The 16482-nt window shown below is 45.1% G+C and overlaps 1 protein-coding gene across 1 annotated transcript in view; it reads left to right on the forward strand.

Annotated features, from left to right (window-relative positions):
- The window catches only part of COL15A1 (collagen type XV alpha 1 chain), a 101835-nt gene extending 85789 nt beyond the window's left edge, over positions 1-16046 (forward strand). The window contains exons 31-41 of the mRNA XM_052644510.1: positions 1533-1613; positions 2024-2073; positions 2177-2296; positions 3175-3319; positions 7087-7151; positions 8474-8602; positions 8749-8808; positions 9575-9634; positions 12026-12211; positions 13831-13946; positions 14947-16046. Coding sequence (XP_052500470.1) covers positions 1533-1613; positions 2024-2073; positions 2177-2296; positions 3175-3319; positions 7087-7151; positions 8474-8602; positions 8749-8808; positions 9575-9634; positions 12026-12211; positions 13831-13946; positions 14947-15160 — 1226 coding nt within the window. The 3' untranslated portion in view covers positions 15161-16046. The remainder of the gene's footprint in view (positions 1-1532; positions 1614-2023; positions 2074-2176; positions 2297-3174; positions 3320-7086; positions 7152-8473; positions 8603-8748; positions 8809-9574; positions 9635-12025; positions 12212-13830; positions 13947-14946) is intronic.
- Positions 16047-16482: the final 436 nt, after the last annotated feature.

A 16482-nucleotide genomic window follows, 5' to 3' on the forward strand; every position in this document is an offset into this window, starting at 1 on the left:
TTCCATTCGTGTGTTAGTTTGTTCATAATGCATCCACTGATAGCTTCTCCTCGACTGGTGCTGTCCCATTCACTGGGCTGAAACAGATGGATCCCTTGTTCTTCTTGCCACCCAGGCCTTTAGACTCTGCTGGGTGAGACCATTTAAAAAGTCATTACAGTGCAGTATACCAAGAGCTAATGCAGGGAGGCCCTGGCAGCTCAGAAGGCCTTTGCATGAGAGCGTTCCTGGACCAGCAGCATCAGCACTCCTGGAGCTTGTTAGGAATGTAGACCCTTGGGCCTCATCACAGACCTGCTCGGTCAGAAGCTGCATTTTCATAAACTCCCTCTGAGGTGTAGACACACACAGTGTGTTGTGAGACACGCTGGCTCTGAGCGATTCTTAAACTTTAGCATGTTTGCAGCTGGTGGGAGCTTATCTACCAGTCATCAGACAGGGAGGTAGGCCCGGAGACAGGAGCTGCAGGCGAGCAGTGAGTCTGGTCCTCTGTCCCCATACACTGTCACACCATGTGTGCCTGTTTTGATTGAGAAGTCTGGACACTTGCAGTTTCAACAGGGAAAGGCCCATTTTTTTCCGCTGATGCTGACCTCTGGCTCAGCTCTGTCACCCCTGGCCTGCCAGGTGGCCGTCTCCCTGATGGTATCTAGTGTCACGGGTTTTTGGTCACATTTGGTTACAAAATCCAGGATGTTCTCAGACTTCTTGTTCAGATCCAATTCAAGGTTCTCACTTCCTCTGGTGCCAAGTTGACCTTGGGGAGGAGCAGGTGGAGCTGGATTTGTTTTGTCGGATCCCCTGTGTATGGGTACACATTGGTCAGTCTCTCTCAGGAACTAGGAGTTCAAAGCTCTAGTGTCCACCCGCTTATCCAGGTTGGGAAAGGGCACTGCCTCCATTTCCAAGCTCTGCACTCCCAGGAGGCTCCCTCTGAGCCCGTCTTCAAGATAAAGAGCTGGGGAAGAAGGGAAGGCTCTAAGGCTGATTCTGCAGAAACAGTGCTTCTCATAAGTCCTCTGGGAAGTGGGATATGGCACTGTTGGCATTCTTCCAACTGTGAGTGAAATACTTACCACCCTTAACTCTCCTCTGCGGCACTCCTGGGACATTCCTCCCTTCCCCTTACACCACTGTGTTGCCCAGGCTTAGGTGATATGGGACTGAGTGCTTGACTTGGTGTTGAGTCTCAGTCCACGTGCATGAGGCCATCCAAGAGAGCTCACTGTAGCCTCTGCTGTGCTCCCATGATGCACTGCTGGCACCTTGATGATGGTTCTTATTCCATCCTGCCTGGTGCTCCCCTGACTGTGTCTGTCTCCCTGAGAGCTTCCCAAGGTCAGGAATTGTGTCTGCTGCGTCTCCCTCTGCCTCTCCATCCTACAGCAAAGGATTTTATACCCTCAATAAGCTTTTGTGTGTTGATTGGACTTAAGAGGCTCTATTTCAAAACCTGTCTCAAAAATGTCTTATATAGAATGAAGGTGTTTTTCCACTATCTTTTTTTTAAATATGTATGTATTTGGTGGCAGGTGTTAAAGGAGAAAAAGGATCCTGGGGCCTTCCCGGCTCAAAAGGAGAAAAAGGCGACCAGGGGCCCCAGGGACCACCAGGTATCCCCACTCTTGTTCTGGCTATTGTCCTTTATTTTTGTTCTCGAGAAAGCCAACAGAGCCAGTAAGTGAGGCTAATTACGTTACCACCCTGCCTGCAAGCTCCATGAAATTCCAGAGAGACCCAGTCGTGGGTGATGCATGTCCAAGATGGAACATTGTCAGGAGAAACCAGAAGTTCCCATCATTCCAGCTTCATATGCAGAACGAGCCCCAGAGAAGACCAGGGAAGAGCCTAAGATCCCACAAGGTCACAGAGCCTGGACTGGGACTCATATTCAAGCTGTGTCCCCTCTACCAGCTAAACCAATATGAGGTCATTTCGGCTAGGCACTCAGCATGTTCCTAGATGCTTTGGTGTTTGAATTTCTGAGACTGATTGCAAATTTTAGAAAGTATTTCTTCTTCAGGCCCTCCTGTGGATCCAGCTTACCTGAGGCACTTTCTGAACAGCTTGAAGGTGAGCTTTTCTGAACTTGTGGCCTGTGTTTCCAAGTTCTCAGGCTTGTGTCAGAGACTGGCTCATCTGACTCTTTCTGAATGTTCTCTGAATGATCTTCCAGGGGGAGAATGGAGACAGGGGACTCAAAGGAGAAAAAGGAGACTCTAACAGTGGCTTCTCTGGCTTCTCCGGCTTCTCCGCATCAGGACCGCCGGGCCTGCCGGGAAGCCCAGGTCTGGTGGTGAGTAGTGACCCCTCCAAGTCCCTTTCCTCACTGAATCCTGGAGTTCCTGGAAGCCTCCCAGTGTGACTAGGTAGCTGGAAGCAAGGGCCAGTCACAGGCTAGAGGCAGGCCTTGGGTGTCAGCCTCTCTCCCCGATACTTGCTAACTGGTGGGGAGCCTGGCTGAGGCCAAGGAGGAGAGGGAGCTGGCCAAGGCCATGTGCATGCAGGTAGCTTCCATGTCACCCACTGCATTGCCTTAGTCACACCAGTGGTGGAAAAGTCACTCAATGCAAAGAGTTGTTAATGGTAGACACATCAGATAATCGAGGCAGAAGCAAAGGTGAGGAAGATATTTTTAGAGTGGCTATTTGATTCTTCTGGAATTCCATCAAACAAGGAGCCCCTAAGTCAGCTTGGTCTTCTTAGGATGAGAAGCTTCTCCAGGTCACAAGAAAGAAATTCAGTTTATGTCTCCAATGAGATTATGACGAGATCATTGACCCTCAGGGGCCTGGAACTCGCCATGAGCAAGACAAAGCAAGCCAGGAGGCCAGGATTCTCCTCCAAGCTCTGCTGCCAATTTGCCCTGAGACCTTGGCCAAGCCCTACCCTTCTCTGGGCCTCTGTTTCTCCATCTGTGAAATGCCAAGGCTGAACTAGATGACCTCCAGTGGACCTTGTAAGTCCAGGGCTTCCTGGGCTTCTCTCCTGTCATTCAACATAACAACTAGGCCGCCGCTCATTAAGTCTTCCACCACCTGGCTTGTGCTCAGGCTTGAGGACGAAGATAACAATAGCGGGAGTTTGCTGACTTCTTACCAATGTCCTGACAACAAGACCAGACTTCTAGTGACTAATAGTGCTTTCTCTCTTCTGTTACCATGCACCTGACAGGGCCAGAAGGGGGAAGCCGTTGTCGGGCCCCAGGGACCCCCAGGTGATCCTGGCCTGCCTGGGCCACCTGGCTTTGGGAGACCTGGTTCCCCTGGGCCACCAGGACCCCCGGGACCACCAGGACCTCCAGCTATCCTAGGAGCAGGTCAGTACTGTGAGTCACCACTTCTGGGTGGCATGTCAGAGCCACACTGTCTGACAGAGGCTGTTTGCTGGATTGAGCCTTCGTTCTTTTCTTTTGTTTTAAACTGAGATATCATTTGCATGCCAAAGAATTCACTCACTGAAGTGGACAACTGAATTGTTTTTAATATATTCACAAGGTTGTGCAGCCTTCGCCTCTCCCTAACGCCAGGACATTTTCATCACCTCAGATAGAAATCCTGTACCGATTAGTAGTGACTCCTCTTCTCAAACCTTGATCTTGTCCTGGTCTTGGAAACCACTGAGCTACTTTCCGTCTCTATGCATTTGCCTATTCTAGATATTTCGTATCAGTGGAGTCACACAGCATGTGGCCTTTGGCTTCTTTCATTTACCATAATGTTTTCAGAGTTCCCCCAAGTGTCCCATGTATCATTTTGTTTGTTCATTCATCAGGTCATGGACATTTGAGTTGTTTCCACTTTTTTGGCTATTTTGTGTAGTGCTGCAGTGAACATTTATATACAGGTTTTTGTGTGAACATATGTTCTTCAGTTCTCTTGGGCTTATACGTAGGAGTAGAAATGCTGGGTCATATATGTGATGGAAGGTGAAGGTGAGGTCGCTCAGTCATGTCCGACTCTTTGCGACCCCATGGACTGTAGCCCACCAGGCTCCTCCATCTATGAGATTTTCTAGGCAAGAGTACTGGAGTCGGTTGCCATTTCCTTCTTCAGGGGATCTTCCCTACTCAGGGATCGAACCCAGGTCTCCTGCATTGCGAGCAGACGCTTTACCATCTGAGCCACTAGGGAACCCCCAATATATGTGATTACTCTATATTTAACCCTTGGAGGAACTGCCAGACTGTTTTTTAAAAGTGACTATATTTTGCTTTCCCACTAGCAGTGTACAAAGGTTACAATTTCTCCTTGTTGTCATCATTTGTTATTATTATATCTTTTTTATTCTAGCCATCATTCATTCTTGTGAAATAATATCTCATCATGGTTTTGATTTGCATTTCCCTAAAGACTGATAATGTTGGACATCTTTTCGTGTGTGGATGTGAACTTCTTGGCTGCTTTGTCAATGCCTGGGCCTTAAGGGACTTGAGGACCAGCATTGATTCTAATCCTCTATGTAAAAAACTTTTTTACCCCTTGGTACCTCACTTCCTCAAATGAAAAATGTGTGAAATAGAAGAAAAGCTCCATTTATTGAATACTTACCAAGTGCCAGGCCATCTACTAGTCACTCTCCTACATTATTTTATGGATTCCTACAAAGTCTTTCAAGGAAAGTATTAGCATCCCCATTTTACAGATGAGGAAAGTGAGGCCCAGAGATGTTTAGGAACCTTTCTAAGGTCACATAGCCAATAAATGGCACCAGATTAGGACCCAGATCAGGACCCAGGTCAGAGTAACTCTGAAGCCTACATTCTTTCCATAGTGGCAGTAATAGCATGAATACCTCATTTTTTGTTGTTTGGGTCAGCATGAGCCAGGTGTGGCAGAAGCACACCTGGGAAGAGACCTACAGTGTCTGGGGCATCTGGGAGGACTTTACACAGGAAATGACTTTGGGCAAGTGACAGAAATGGAACTCAAGCTAGTTCAAGTAGCAGGGAAGCTCACTGCGTGTGAAGGAGGGTGAACAATCAGTGTGTGGGAGGGGCCAGCACACAGTGAGACTTCAGATATAGCCAGAACCAGGGATTCAGTCCCTGTGAGGATTCTCCATCTGTTGCTGTCTGTAGCTAAGCTTCTCTCTGAGCGCAGCTTCATGCTTCTTCACCACAGACCACATCCTCTGCATGGTGGGAAATACCAACAACCTACAGCTTCCACTGTCATCCACAAATCTTGGCCTTCTTTCTCAGTTTTCATTTGAAAAGCCTTGGCATAGGGATGTTCTGGGGACAGATTCTGACTGACCTGTCCTGGGCCAGGTGCCCAACTTGGACCAGTCACCTGTGGCCAGGAGGTGGGACCACATGAGAACATGGCAGCTCCTTCTGGACCTGAATGGCCATAGAGGTGAAGGGGAAGCTCTCAGGAGCAGGTAGGGATGCTGGTCCCATAGGTGCCCATACAGCCTTGAGGGATAGAAGGGAATTGCAAGAGGTGGAGGGACATTGCAGGGTGAGTACAGGATGCAGAGACTCTGTTGTCCACAGTAGCCCTAAACTGGGGGCCCCAGGACTCCTTGCTCCATTGGGAAGAACTACCCTTCACACAGTATATGATGGTTCACAGTTTACAAAACACTCCCATATCCATTATCCCATTTCATCTTCACAGCAAGCCCAGGAGGAAGATGAAATGGATAAGATTATAAAACTCATTTTATGGATGAAGGCATCAAAGCTCAGAGAGGTTAAGAGACTAACTCAAGGTCACAGATGCTAGGAAGAGGCATGGCTGGGGTCCAAACCCAAGTCCTCAGACCCTCTTTCCACTAGAGACACTCACCACCTGTGTGTGAATGTTCAGGTCCTATGTCAGAACTGCAGGCTTATGTGCACAACCTGAAAAATCTCATGCAGTAGTTTTACTGTGCTGTATTAAGTCGCTTCAGTTGTGTCTGACTTTGCAACCCCATGGACTGTAAGCTGCCAGACTTCCCTGTCCATGGGGATTCTCCAGGCAAGAATACTGGAGTGGATTGCTATGCCCTCCTCCAAGGGATCTTCCCGACCCAGGGATGAACTGAACCTGCAACTCTTACTTCTGCATTGGCAAGTGGGTTCTTTACCACTAGCGCCACCTGGGAAGCCCCAAGTTTTACTGGGACTTGTACAAATACCCTTAACCCTGCCAAGAGTTTTGCAGATTTTGAGGGGAGACAGGAGGTTAGAAAGATAGAAAGAGAACAACAAAATAGCTGTGATGATATTTGTGTTTGCCTAAAGTAAGGGCTATTCATTTGGGAACCATAAACTCCTAGGAATTTCAAGGATGTGCCTCAGAGAGCTATCATCCCACTAACATTCTAAGTAGAAAAGTATGTGTGTGTGTGTCTGTGTGTATGTGTATCTCTCTCCTAGGGGAGAGGGCCTTGACCTGATTTTTAAGGGCACTTTGACTTTTCAAAAGCTAAGAATCTCTGGTTGGATACTATACAGTTTGCAAAGCACATTCCTAGTTTGTATTTTTCTCAGTTCTCAACATAGGCTAGTGAAGAAGAAATATCTGTTTATATTTTACTGATGAAGCTGGGGTTCAGAGAGCTTATTACTTCCCCAAGCTCACACAGCTGAGAATCGACAAACCATGGTCTTCAGTCTTCTGGCTGGAAGGCAAGGGCCCTGTCACTGCCCTACCCTGCCCTCCTGTAGCTTGGCACCTTTTCTTTTTTCTGAGTCTTCTTCCTCTGTTCAGTAATTACCTGTTTGTTTCTTGGGACAAGTAAGTTGTATGAATCAGGGCATCTGGGGATGCAAGTGACAGAAAGCTCAACTCAGACTGACTTATACAAACAGCAGAAACGAAAGAAATGTATTCACTTACAAATCTGGAAAGTCTTAGGCATGACTTCATTCAGGGCTACAGTTAAGAATCTCAGCTCTCCCCTAAGCCAGCCAAATGTGGCTGAGTCATAAGCTGGGCACAGAGCTCCTAAGATTCGGTTACAAGGTGCAACGTTTGCAGTTGCAAACATTGTGAGTAAGGTGGTGAACACTCTCTCAGTAATCGGCTAACATCAGAGGCATTTTGCAGACAGTGTGCTTTTCTATAACTTCTCTTTCCTATTTTATCTTAGCTGTGGCCCTTCCAGGCCCACCTGGCCCTCCAGGACAACCAGGGCTTCCCGGATCCAGGAACCTGGTCAGTATTATCATCAGGGAGTCTTCATCCTTCTGCTTTGGATGAGTTTGTTTAGAACTGTGGCTGCAGTGTTTAGGGGCTGGCACACATTTCTCTGTTGGAGTTGGGCCTCCATGACAACAGAATTGGTATAATTCCACAAACAGGATCTTTATTATACTATTTGGATGACTTAGCAAAAAGATACAGACGACAGAATCATTTATGATTTAGGTTCCACAAGAGCCAAGTGTATTACATCAAAAAACACAAGCACAAGATTGTAAACAACATTATAGGCGACCCTGTGCTGGTCACATTTCCCCTGGGTAATGCAGCATTCTCCATTTTACCGAAGAAGCTCTCTTGTACCTTCATTACCCTGTGGATCGCCTTACTCTGTGTGGCACACGGAGACGATTGTGATGCACAGAAAGAGGAACAAATGCCTCATTAGGCTGTCAGGAGTCCTAGCAATGTACATTGGTCTTTGATAGATTTTAGCTGGAAATTTGGGCTGCCAGATGAAAAACTGTCCAACAGTTGATGAAATTTTGATATTTGGTGCCTTTGAGGGATGTCTGGGTCATTTTAGTGCACAAAGTCATTATCTTCAAAGCTAGGCAAAAATTAAGTTTTTATAATCTTTCTCAGTTGAAGACAAAAATAGGAGTTTCCTTGTCTGATATTTCTTTGAGACTTGATACTTCTTGATAGATTTTTTCCTGCTTTTATGTCTGTGCCTAGAGAGGCCAAGATGATTTTCTAACCTTTGGCAGTTGTCTAGACAGAGAAATTATAGACCCCTATTTTCTTCTATGTATTTATTATTGGAACTACTCAGCCAGGCCGAAAAAAAGGTTCAGGACCTAGGTAGAGTCACTCCCTTGTTTATATTTCTGAATCCAAATGAAAACACTTCTGAAACCCTGTAAGGAGCAGTGTGAGCTAATGGAACACATGTAACAATGTCTGTGCCATGGAGCAACTCACGCGAACGGAAGCAGCAAAACCCAACCGTGATTTTCCCAACACCAACGCCCAGCAGAGCCAGCTCCATTGACAGTTTTCAAATGCCTTCAGACTCACAGGATATTATCTTCTTTGTTTAATTTTTTTATTGTAAATGAGATTTACTTTTCAAGGTAATGAATGTTTTTGTTTGATCAAAAGGCAAGTCCTTTGGTTATTGATGAAATTATATATCTCTCTGTGGCACAATAACCTTTTCATTGACTGTGAGGGGATGGCTCATATTTGACTTTACAAAGAGGCTGGGCTTTCAAATCGTGCCATCGCTCTAATGGTAACTGTGGTGTTTGGTATTTAAAATTACCTAACAGGTTACAACATTTAGCAACATGGATGACATGTTACAGAAAGCACATTTGGTCATAGAAGGGACATTCATCTACTTGAAGGACAGCGCTGAGTTTTTCATTCGGGTCAGAGATGGTTGGAAAAAATTACAGGTAATTCTTAAACTCCTTTTAACAGACTGCCTCTAAGTACCCTCTAAAAATCACAGTCTGCCCCTATAAATGCCATTTTCTGATTTGAAAATGCACAAACAGTTTCCAGTTGATGTTTCATTTTCAACATCCTCTTTTCCTTAAAGCTGGGAGAACTGATTCCCATTCCGGATGACAGCCCTCCTCCCCCTGCGCTTTCCAGCAATGTGAGTCCTCTCCCTGCCTTACTTCTAGCTCCTTCATTCATCAGCACTGACTGAATCCCCTTGGCATCCAGTATCAAGCTCTCTGACTCCGGACAGCCAGCCCTGCCAGGTTCACTATCTGGCAGAAGCCCAGAAATTACCAAGTGCCAAAAGAACGTTCTCACACTGGACGGCAGGGTGGGCGGGGGTTGGGGCGGGTAGTGATGGTAGGTGGAGCTGGACCCAGAGGCTGGAGACCTGCCATTCCTGTGTCACAGCTGAATCCTCTTGGGCAAGGGACTCCCCTTCTCTTGGCATCAGTTTATTGATCTGTGAAAACATGGTTGGCATAAGCAATCTAGAAGAACCCTTTAATATTTGATGCTGAGACTTCCTTACCTAATTAAAACATTAACAACTTGCATTGTCCAATGTTTTAACCTTACAGCTACCCTTTCAGGTAGGTACTATCATTCCCACTTTGCACGTGAGGAAACTGAGGCTCTGAAGGGGTGCCTTGCTCTATGAAGTGAATGAGTTGTTTATAAAACATGGGAATTCTGCTTTTTGGTTCAGTGCTCTTTCTAAAAGCCTTGAGAATATTGCTCCCTTTCTGAGGATCATTTTTTGTTCATGCATGAAATTCTTCAGTTAAGTGTGGTCCAAAGACCATGACAAACTGTTTAAGACAGGTTTTTAAGAAACAGTGCACTTGTACCTTAATATATAGAAAAGAACAGAGTGAATGTATGTTCAGGACTGTTTGTTTTCTTTTTTCACCATACAGCCTCATCAGCCTCAACTTTCACTGACATCTATTTCAAATGTCAATTACGACAGACCTGCAGTAAGTACGATTCATGCGTTTACTCTACAAATGCCGAAAGTGTGTCTACCATGTGCCAGGCCCCGTGCTTGGTATGCAGTTTGTTTAGATAATTGCAGGAAATACAACAAGGCCTGTGGACTCTTGTCCCTGTTGAGTCTGCTCCACCATCTCTACAGACCAGCCTCTGCAAAGGTCTTTCCTCCCGCCTCCTCTCTACCCCACCCCAGGACACAGACATAGGTTACATCTGCAAAACTTGCACACAGCTTAGGGTTGCCATGGCACTGATCCTGGCCCCAACGCTACGTGATCTTACAGCTGCAGAGCCCAGTACCACCTGGCTCAATTCAGAGTCTTGGGAGAGGCAGTCCACATGGCTCAGGCTCCCTCCCAGCCAAATCGAGAGCAGCCAAGAGAATGAAGTTGAATGGCCTAAGGCGACTCTTTAGCAAGTATTGTGGGGACACTCTTCAGAGCACACGGCGTGGACTTGGCAGGCACTGGGAACACATCTCCTGTAGTGCTGCCCTCTGCCCAGCAGGAGATCCTGTGGGGCATGGTGAGTCTGCAGTACCCGTAGGATACCTGAGTGGAGACCCCCAGAAGGAGGCAGCATCAGAAAGTCTGCAACCCTGCAGTGGGTCTAGTCTGGAAATGCAGACTTGGGAGTCTTCAGTAAAGCCATGGCCATTGTGTTGGGGATGGAAGGATTCCTAAAAGAGAATCTATATGGTGAGGGAAGACTGGATTGTGAGGAGCAAAAATAAGATGCACTGACTGGAGAAGTATGAGAAGGAAACTGAGAAGCTATTGCCAGAGAGGAAAGAATGCCAAGCAAGGTAGAAGCCAACAGTGTCAGGTGCTGCCAGGAGGCCCATGGAAAGAGCTAAAAGGTGTTGTTCAAATTGAGAAACTAGGGAAAAGCATTTCCGTAGCATGGAGGGATGCCAACAAAATTCTAGGTGGTGGTAGAGTAGGTGGGGGGGTGAGGAAACAGAGAAGCAAGTATAGGTAAACCTTTAAAAAGCTTAGCTATGCGGGAAGAAAGGGCAATAGCTACAAAAAGGTTTGAAATAGTGTATTATAAATTCTGAAGTAATACATATCCATTTTAGAAAGTCTAGACAATGAACAAATAGAATGGAGAAGAAAATAATCACCTATAATTTTACCAAACTATAACTATCCACAAAATAACTATTTTAGCATTTGATTGTTGAAATGTCATTGTCTTCATAAAAATGATAGCTATTCATTCTAGAAGTGTTCCAGCAGTTAAAGATACAGCAACATGAGAACACAAAAGCCCCCAATCCCACCATTCAGAAGCAGCCATGGTTCCAGACCTTTTTCTGCATCTCCTTAAAGAGGAAGAAGTGGTCGTGATGGGGTCAGAGGTGTGGCAGGGAAGCCCCCTCTCACCACTGCCCCTTTCCTAGGTGTCCCCTAAGAAAGCTCTTTCCATCAAGGCCTCTTGTGACTGCCCTTGGGTGTAGTCCCCAGAGGCACAGTGGCTGGAGGGTGATGAGACCGTAGGGCCTTTTCCCTCACGTGCCACAGTGTTCAGACATATAAGAAGAGGAAGATGGGTTTAAGATATGTTTTTTCCTGGAGACTTGGGCCCACGTCCTGCACCAGCTCTGTGCTTCCCCAGCTCTATGCTAATGAGATAAAAGTTACTTCGGACATGCGGTTGAGGAGGGTGATGACTGCTCCTTGATTATGAAATGTAATTCAGAGGCTACAGCAGAAAGGGCTGGGAAAGAAGGCTGGGTTTGGGGAGAGAAAGTGTGGAGGAAGAAGATTATGGAATGGCTTTTATTTGGGCTACTGACCGAGAGTCTGGAATGTGAGGCTGGAATTATTGTATGATCCCTGGTTTCTAAGAGTCTATCCCAATAGTCTTCATAATAAATGTCACGACCTTCTCCTTCCAAGGCCTTTTTCCTCTGGTCCCCCAGACCTACGCAGGAGGTGGAAGAAAGGGCAGGAGGCAGATAGTTTGATGCACCTCTGAGATCTAGGACCAAAGCCAGCTTAAAAACCTCCTAGAAACTCAATGAAGGGCAGACCCAGAAGTCTCCAACAGATGGCCTGCCTGCAGGCTGAATTCAGATCTCTGAAGTGCTTTAGTTTGTTTTTCTCATACATTTCATAAGAAATGTCTACTAGTTAGAGCAGTTTGGATTACTGAGCCAGACTGCTTTGGGAGACCTGGGCTCACCTTCGCTGGAGATGGTCACATCTGGGCTGGGAATCCAGTGTCAGACAGAGGTGGAATAAGGTGACCTCTAGCGTGCCTTCCAATGCAGCAAGTCGGGGATCTTCTTAGGAACGTGCGATGGTTATGGGAGTTGGAGTTTGCTATCAGTTCTCCAACTGCACTGTCTTTTCTCTCACTTTTTGCAGCTACACTTGGTTGCTCTGAACACGCCATTTTCTGGGGACATTCGAGCTGATTTCCAGTGCTTCCAGCAGGCTAGGGCTGCAGGACTGTTGTCCACCTACCGAGCATTCTTATCCTCCCATTTGCAAGATCTCTCCACAGTTGTAAGGAAAGCAGAGAGATATAGCCTTCCAATAGTGAACCTCAAGGTAAAACTAAATATGGTTTCTGTTACCACCTGGATGTACTGTTCTCCACAGGGACTAAAGGCAGTTGCCACTCCTAACACCTTCAGAAGTGTGCTATTTCGAAGCCCTGGTTAGTTGTGTGATTTTGGGTGGGTTACCTTCCCTCTCTGGGCCTCAGTTCCCTTATATTTGCAATAGCCCTTCCTGCTTAGATGGTTTGTGATCCTTGGAGCAAACAGGAGGGATAGTAATAACCTCTTCCATTCATATAGCTTTTCTGTTTGTTTATAAAGCACTTCATATCTGTTCTAATAGATACTTCCAATAAAAATGAGAGTTATTCTTTTCTCAGTTTGTTAGGAAACTGAGGCTTACAGGAAGAAACAATTCACTCAAAGTAACTGTAAACTGGAATTGGTTTCCTTGATCCCCATGTCCAGGGCTCTTGTTTCCACCCAAGGGTGCCTTCTGTAGAGAACTGCCTGAGTGGCATCAGAACCACTCTGTCCTGCACCCTGGTTTGCTACCCTCAGGTATTTCTGTGCCCTTGTTCACTGGCAAGGCAGGGCCTCACTGCATCCTTCAATTACACAATGGAAATAGCCTACTCCTTTAAGGCTACAGAAGAGCAGCTCATTGGTGCTCACACATATCCTGGGTTCTGATTCCTAACCAGATCTTAAAGGTTCTTTGAGACCCTTTGGTCCCTGTGATCCCTGTACTCCAACCTGGAGGCTTGAGCCTGGCAAGTTCATCCTGACCCCACACACAGCACCTCCTATCCCCTCTTCCAAGGGTCTGTTCTACCATTTCACCCACTCAGATTGTTTGTATTCTTAGAATATGAATAACTAAAAGAAAAGGAGTAAGAGATTCATGTCCACATCATCCACTTGTACTGTGCTTAGTTGCTTAGTCATGTCCAACTCTTTGTGACCCCATGGACCATAGCCTGGCAGGCTCCTCTGTCCATGGGGATTCTGTAAGCAAGAATACTAGAGTGGGTTGCCATGCCCAACCCAGAGACTGAACCCAGGTCTCCCACATTGGAGGCAGATTCTTTACTATCTAAGACACCAAGGAAACCTCACCCATTTGTATATTAGCACAAATTTGAAGCTCAGTATATAATTATAAAGGCTTCCTTGGTAGTTCAGATTGTAAAGTATCTTCCTGCGATGTAGGAGACCTAGAGTTTGATCCCCTAGTCAGGAAGATCCCTGGAGAAGGGAATGGCGACCCACTTCAGTATTCTTGCCTGGAGAAGTCCATGAACTGACTGTGGGGTCGCAAAGAATCGGACACAACTGAGTGACTAACATATAATTATATGTTATGTGTCACTTTCATATAATTACACAATGTTTAAAATAGCAATAATAAAATAAAGACCTAAAACACACTTTTGATGGGGAAGAGACATTATGCACATATAGTAAAAGAAATTACCTCAAGAAATAAGATCATAAAGCTGAAAGGGTTCCAAGGATAGATTATAAAATCAAACCAAAGTATTTCCCAAGTTCTCACTCTGTCCAGGATATAGGATTAGAGTTGGGGGCTTCTGAGCTTTGAAGAATGGATAAATACTGGCAAGCTGTTTGTATAATGATTCTAATATAGCATTTTTGTCTCCACAGGGCCAAGTACTTTTTAATAATTGGGACTCAATTTTTTCTGGCCATGGAGGTCAGTTCAATACACACGTTCCAATATATTCCTTTGATGGCCGAGATGTAATGACAGATCCTTCCTGGTAAGTAGAGGCTGAAGCCTTTGAAGTTTATCATATGATAGACAGCTTTAGGAAACAGTCTAACAATGGGATGCCCTTATCAGCTACTCCTCTGAGATGTTGCCAGGATAAAACCCCAGTGAGGCAGCCGGAGGCCTTGGAGAGAGCCTGGCCTTGAAGTTAGGAGACCTAGGTCCAGTGACTTTACATGGGGCCTTGGGTAAGGCACTTCCACTATTTGAGCTTCAGTTGCCTCACTTGTCAAATGGGCAGAATAATCATATCCATACCATAATACTGCTGTGAGAATAAAAAGGTAAGTGTGAGAATATCTAGTATACAGTAGGTACTTAATTAGTGGTTAAGTAATGCTATTGTTGGTGATTCTTTAACCCTTTCCTGTGAGTTGCATTCTAATTCTTTAAAAATTATGTATGCTTTTAAGAATACAACAACTCAGTAAATCTTTCCTCATTGTCTACTGTATGCCAGGCCTGATGTCAGGCCTGGAAGGCACAGTAATAAACCTACACAGCTCCTCCCTTTTCAAAGCTTATAGTCTGTGGGAAGACAGACACAGACTAGCTGCCATTCTAGACATGATATTGTCATTAGAAAATGAAACAGATAAGATGGTAGGAGCACAGAGGAAATAGTCAACATTCCTTAGCAGTGAGAAGGAAGGCTTCCTGTAAGATGGGGCATTTAATGGACTTTGAAAGATGACAAGGAATCACTGAAAATGGAAGTGAGGCCATTCCAGACTAAGGGGACTCATCAAAGTTTCAAATTCACAAAAGTAGAGAGTATGATTTCGGAGCATGTAGAAACTGGATATGGTTGGAATGTAGTGTGTTCAGAAAGTTGGAAACAGTGATAAAGACAGAGAAGTGATATGCGGTCAGACCCTGGAGAGTTCAGGAGTTTGACTTAACTCACTAGACTTAGGCTGATTTCCTCGCCAAGATATGCCACAAAGAAGGGTCATTTCAAAAAGTAACACAACAAACTTCCTTCGTAGGCCCCAGAAGGTCGTTTGGCACGGCTCCAGCACCCACGGAGTCCGCCTTGTGGATCAGTACTGTGAAGCGTGGAGAACCGCGGACATGGCAGTCATGGGCTTGGCCTCCCCGCTGAACACGGGGAAGATTCTGGACCAGAAAGCATACAGCTGTGCTAACAGGCTAATTGTGCTGTGCATCGAAAACAGTTTCATGACAGATGCGAGGAAGTAACAACCTTCCCATGCTTCATAAGAGGTTTCCAATTTTTTTATGTGAAGAGTTGACACTGAAATCTAAAATGTTTAAGTGTTGTAAATATTAGTTTTTTTTTACACATTCGTCACAACAGCAACCAAAGAAAACATACCTCAATACACTCAAAACTGAAGACATAAAGGACTCAGATCAAAGACAAAATCTGATCCATCTATTGGTGCTAGATTCTGCAGGAAACCCCGTGCAGTGTAAACATACCCCAATACGGTTAAGAGCAAGTTAAAAAAAGAGCAGGTTAAAAACAAAGGCTTTGGCATTCTGCCCACTGCATCCTTCAGAAAGTGATTTCCTCCTTTTAACCATTGTTGAGTATAAGATGTCCTTCGTGTTTTCTTACCAAGTCAGTGTTAGAAATGTTACCCCTCTCTAAGTTATGTGCAGACCAAACACTTTGTTCTTTAATATACATCCATTGTTTGCAACTGCTGTTTATATAGACAGAACTGCTCAAAATGATCCTATTTGTATTTTCTGATATTACCAGACTTTAATGTTTTCTTCCTAAAATATTATTGCCATCATACTTAAGGAGTTTTATATTTTTACACAATCATATTTCAGTATGGCATCTGTTTATATGAATGACTTGCTGGAAAAGTTTAAGTTCCCAATGATCTGAAACTAGAGAAGAAATACCACATAATCACTTCCTTTCTCTTGGTGGCCCTTTTCCCCACCCCTACCCTGATTTTATGACTTCCATTTGGCAATTCTTGAATTATAACTCCCTTTGAACAGGTTCATGAGGATAAATTTTCTAGACACATTTATCTTCATGCTGTACACTTTGGTTCTTTTTTTTCCATGTAATAAGTGAACATAAAAACATCTTTTCCAGGCACTTTCTTCTGTTTGACTTTTTCCCCTCGGTTCCTTTATTCCTCATCACTGATGTGGAAGCGGCCCTCTGGCAGGATTGCTAACCCTGTCACTGCCACTTGTGTGTCCCCTCAGGAGATGATCAGAAAACAGGAAGATTTTCCCATCATCCTCTTCTGCTCCTATGTGTTGTCTTCCACTTGGCGAAGGCAGCATGGGGCATGCAGAAGAGTCCCAGTGTGACAAACAGGATCAACTGTATCTCAACACATGATTTGGGCAGATCTGCCTTTTTCTCTCCAGGAGGTTGAGATCAAATAAGTAATATCAGCTCTCAGCTCCTAAATATCAGACTTAACATAAGTCCCATTTATCTTTCCCAATAACCTGCAAGGTAAGTATTTTTATCTCTGCTTTACAAATGAAAACAAAATTAAAAAGTTGAGGCTCAGGAAGTC

Source organism: Budorcas taxicolor, chromosome 8 (genome assembly GCF_023091745.1).
Source record: "Budorcas taxicolor isolate Tak-1 chromosome 8, Takin1.1, whole genome shotgun sequence".
NCBI classification, from domain to species: domain Eukaryota; kingdom Metazoa; phylum Chordata; class Mammalia; order Artiodactyla; family Bovidae; genus Budorcas; species Budorcas taxicolor.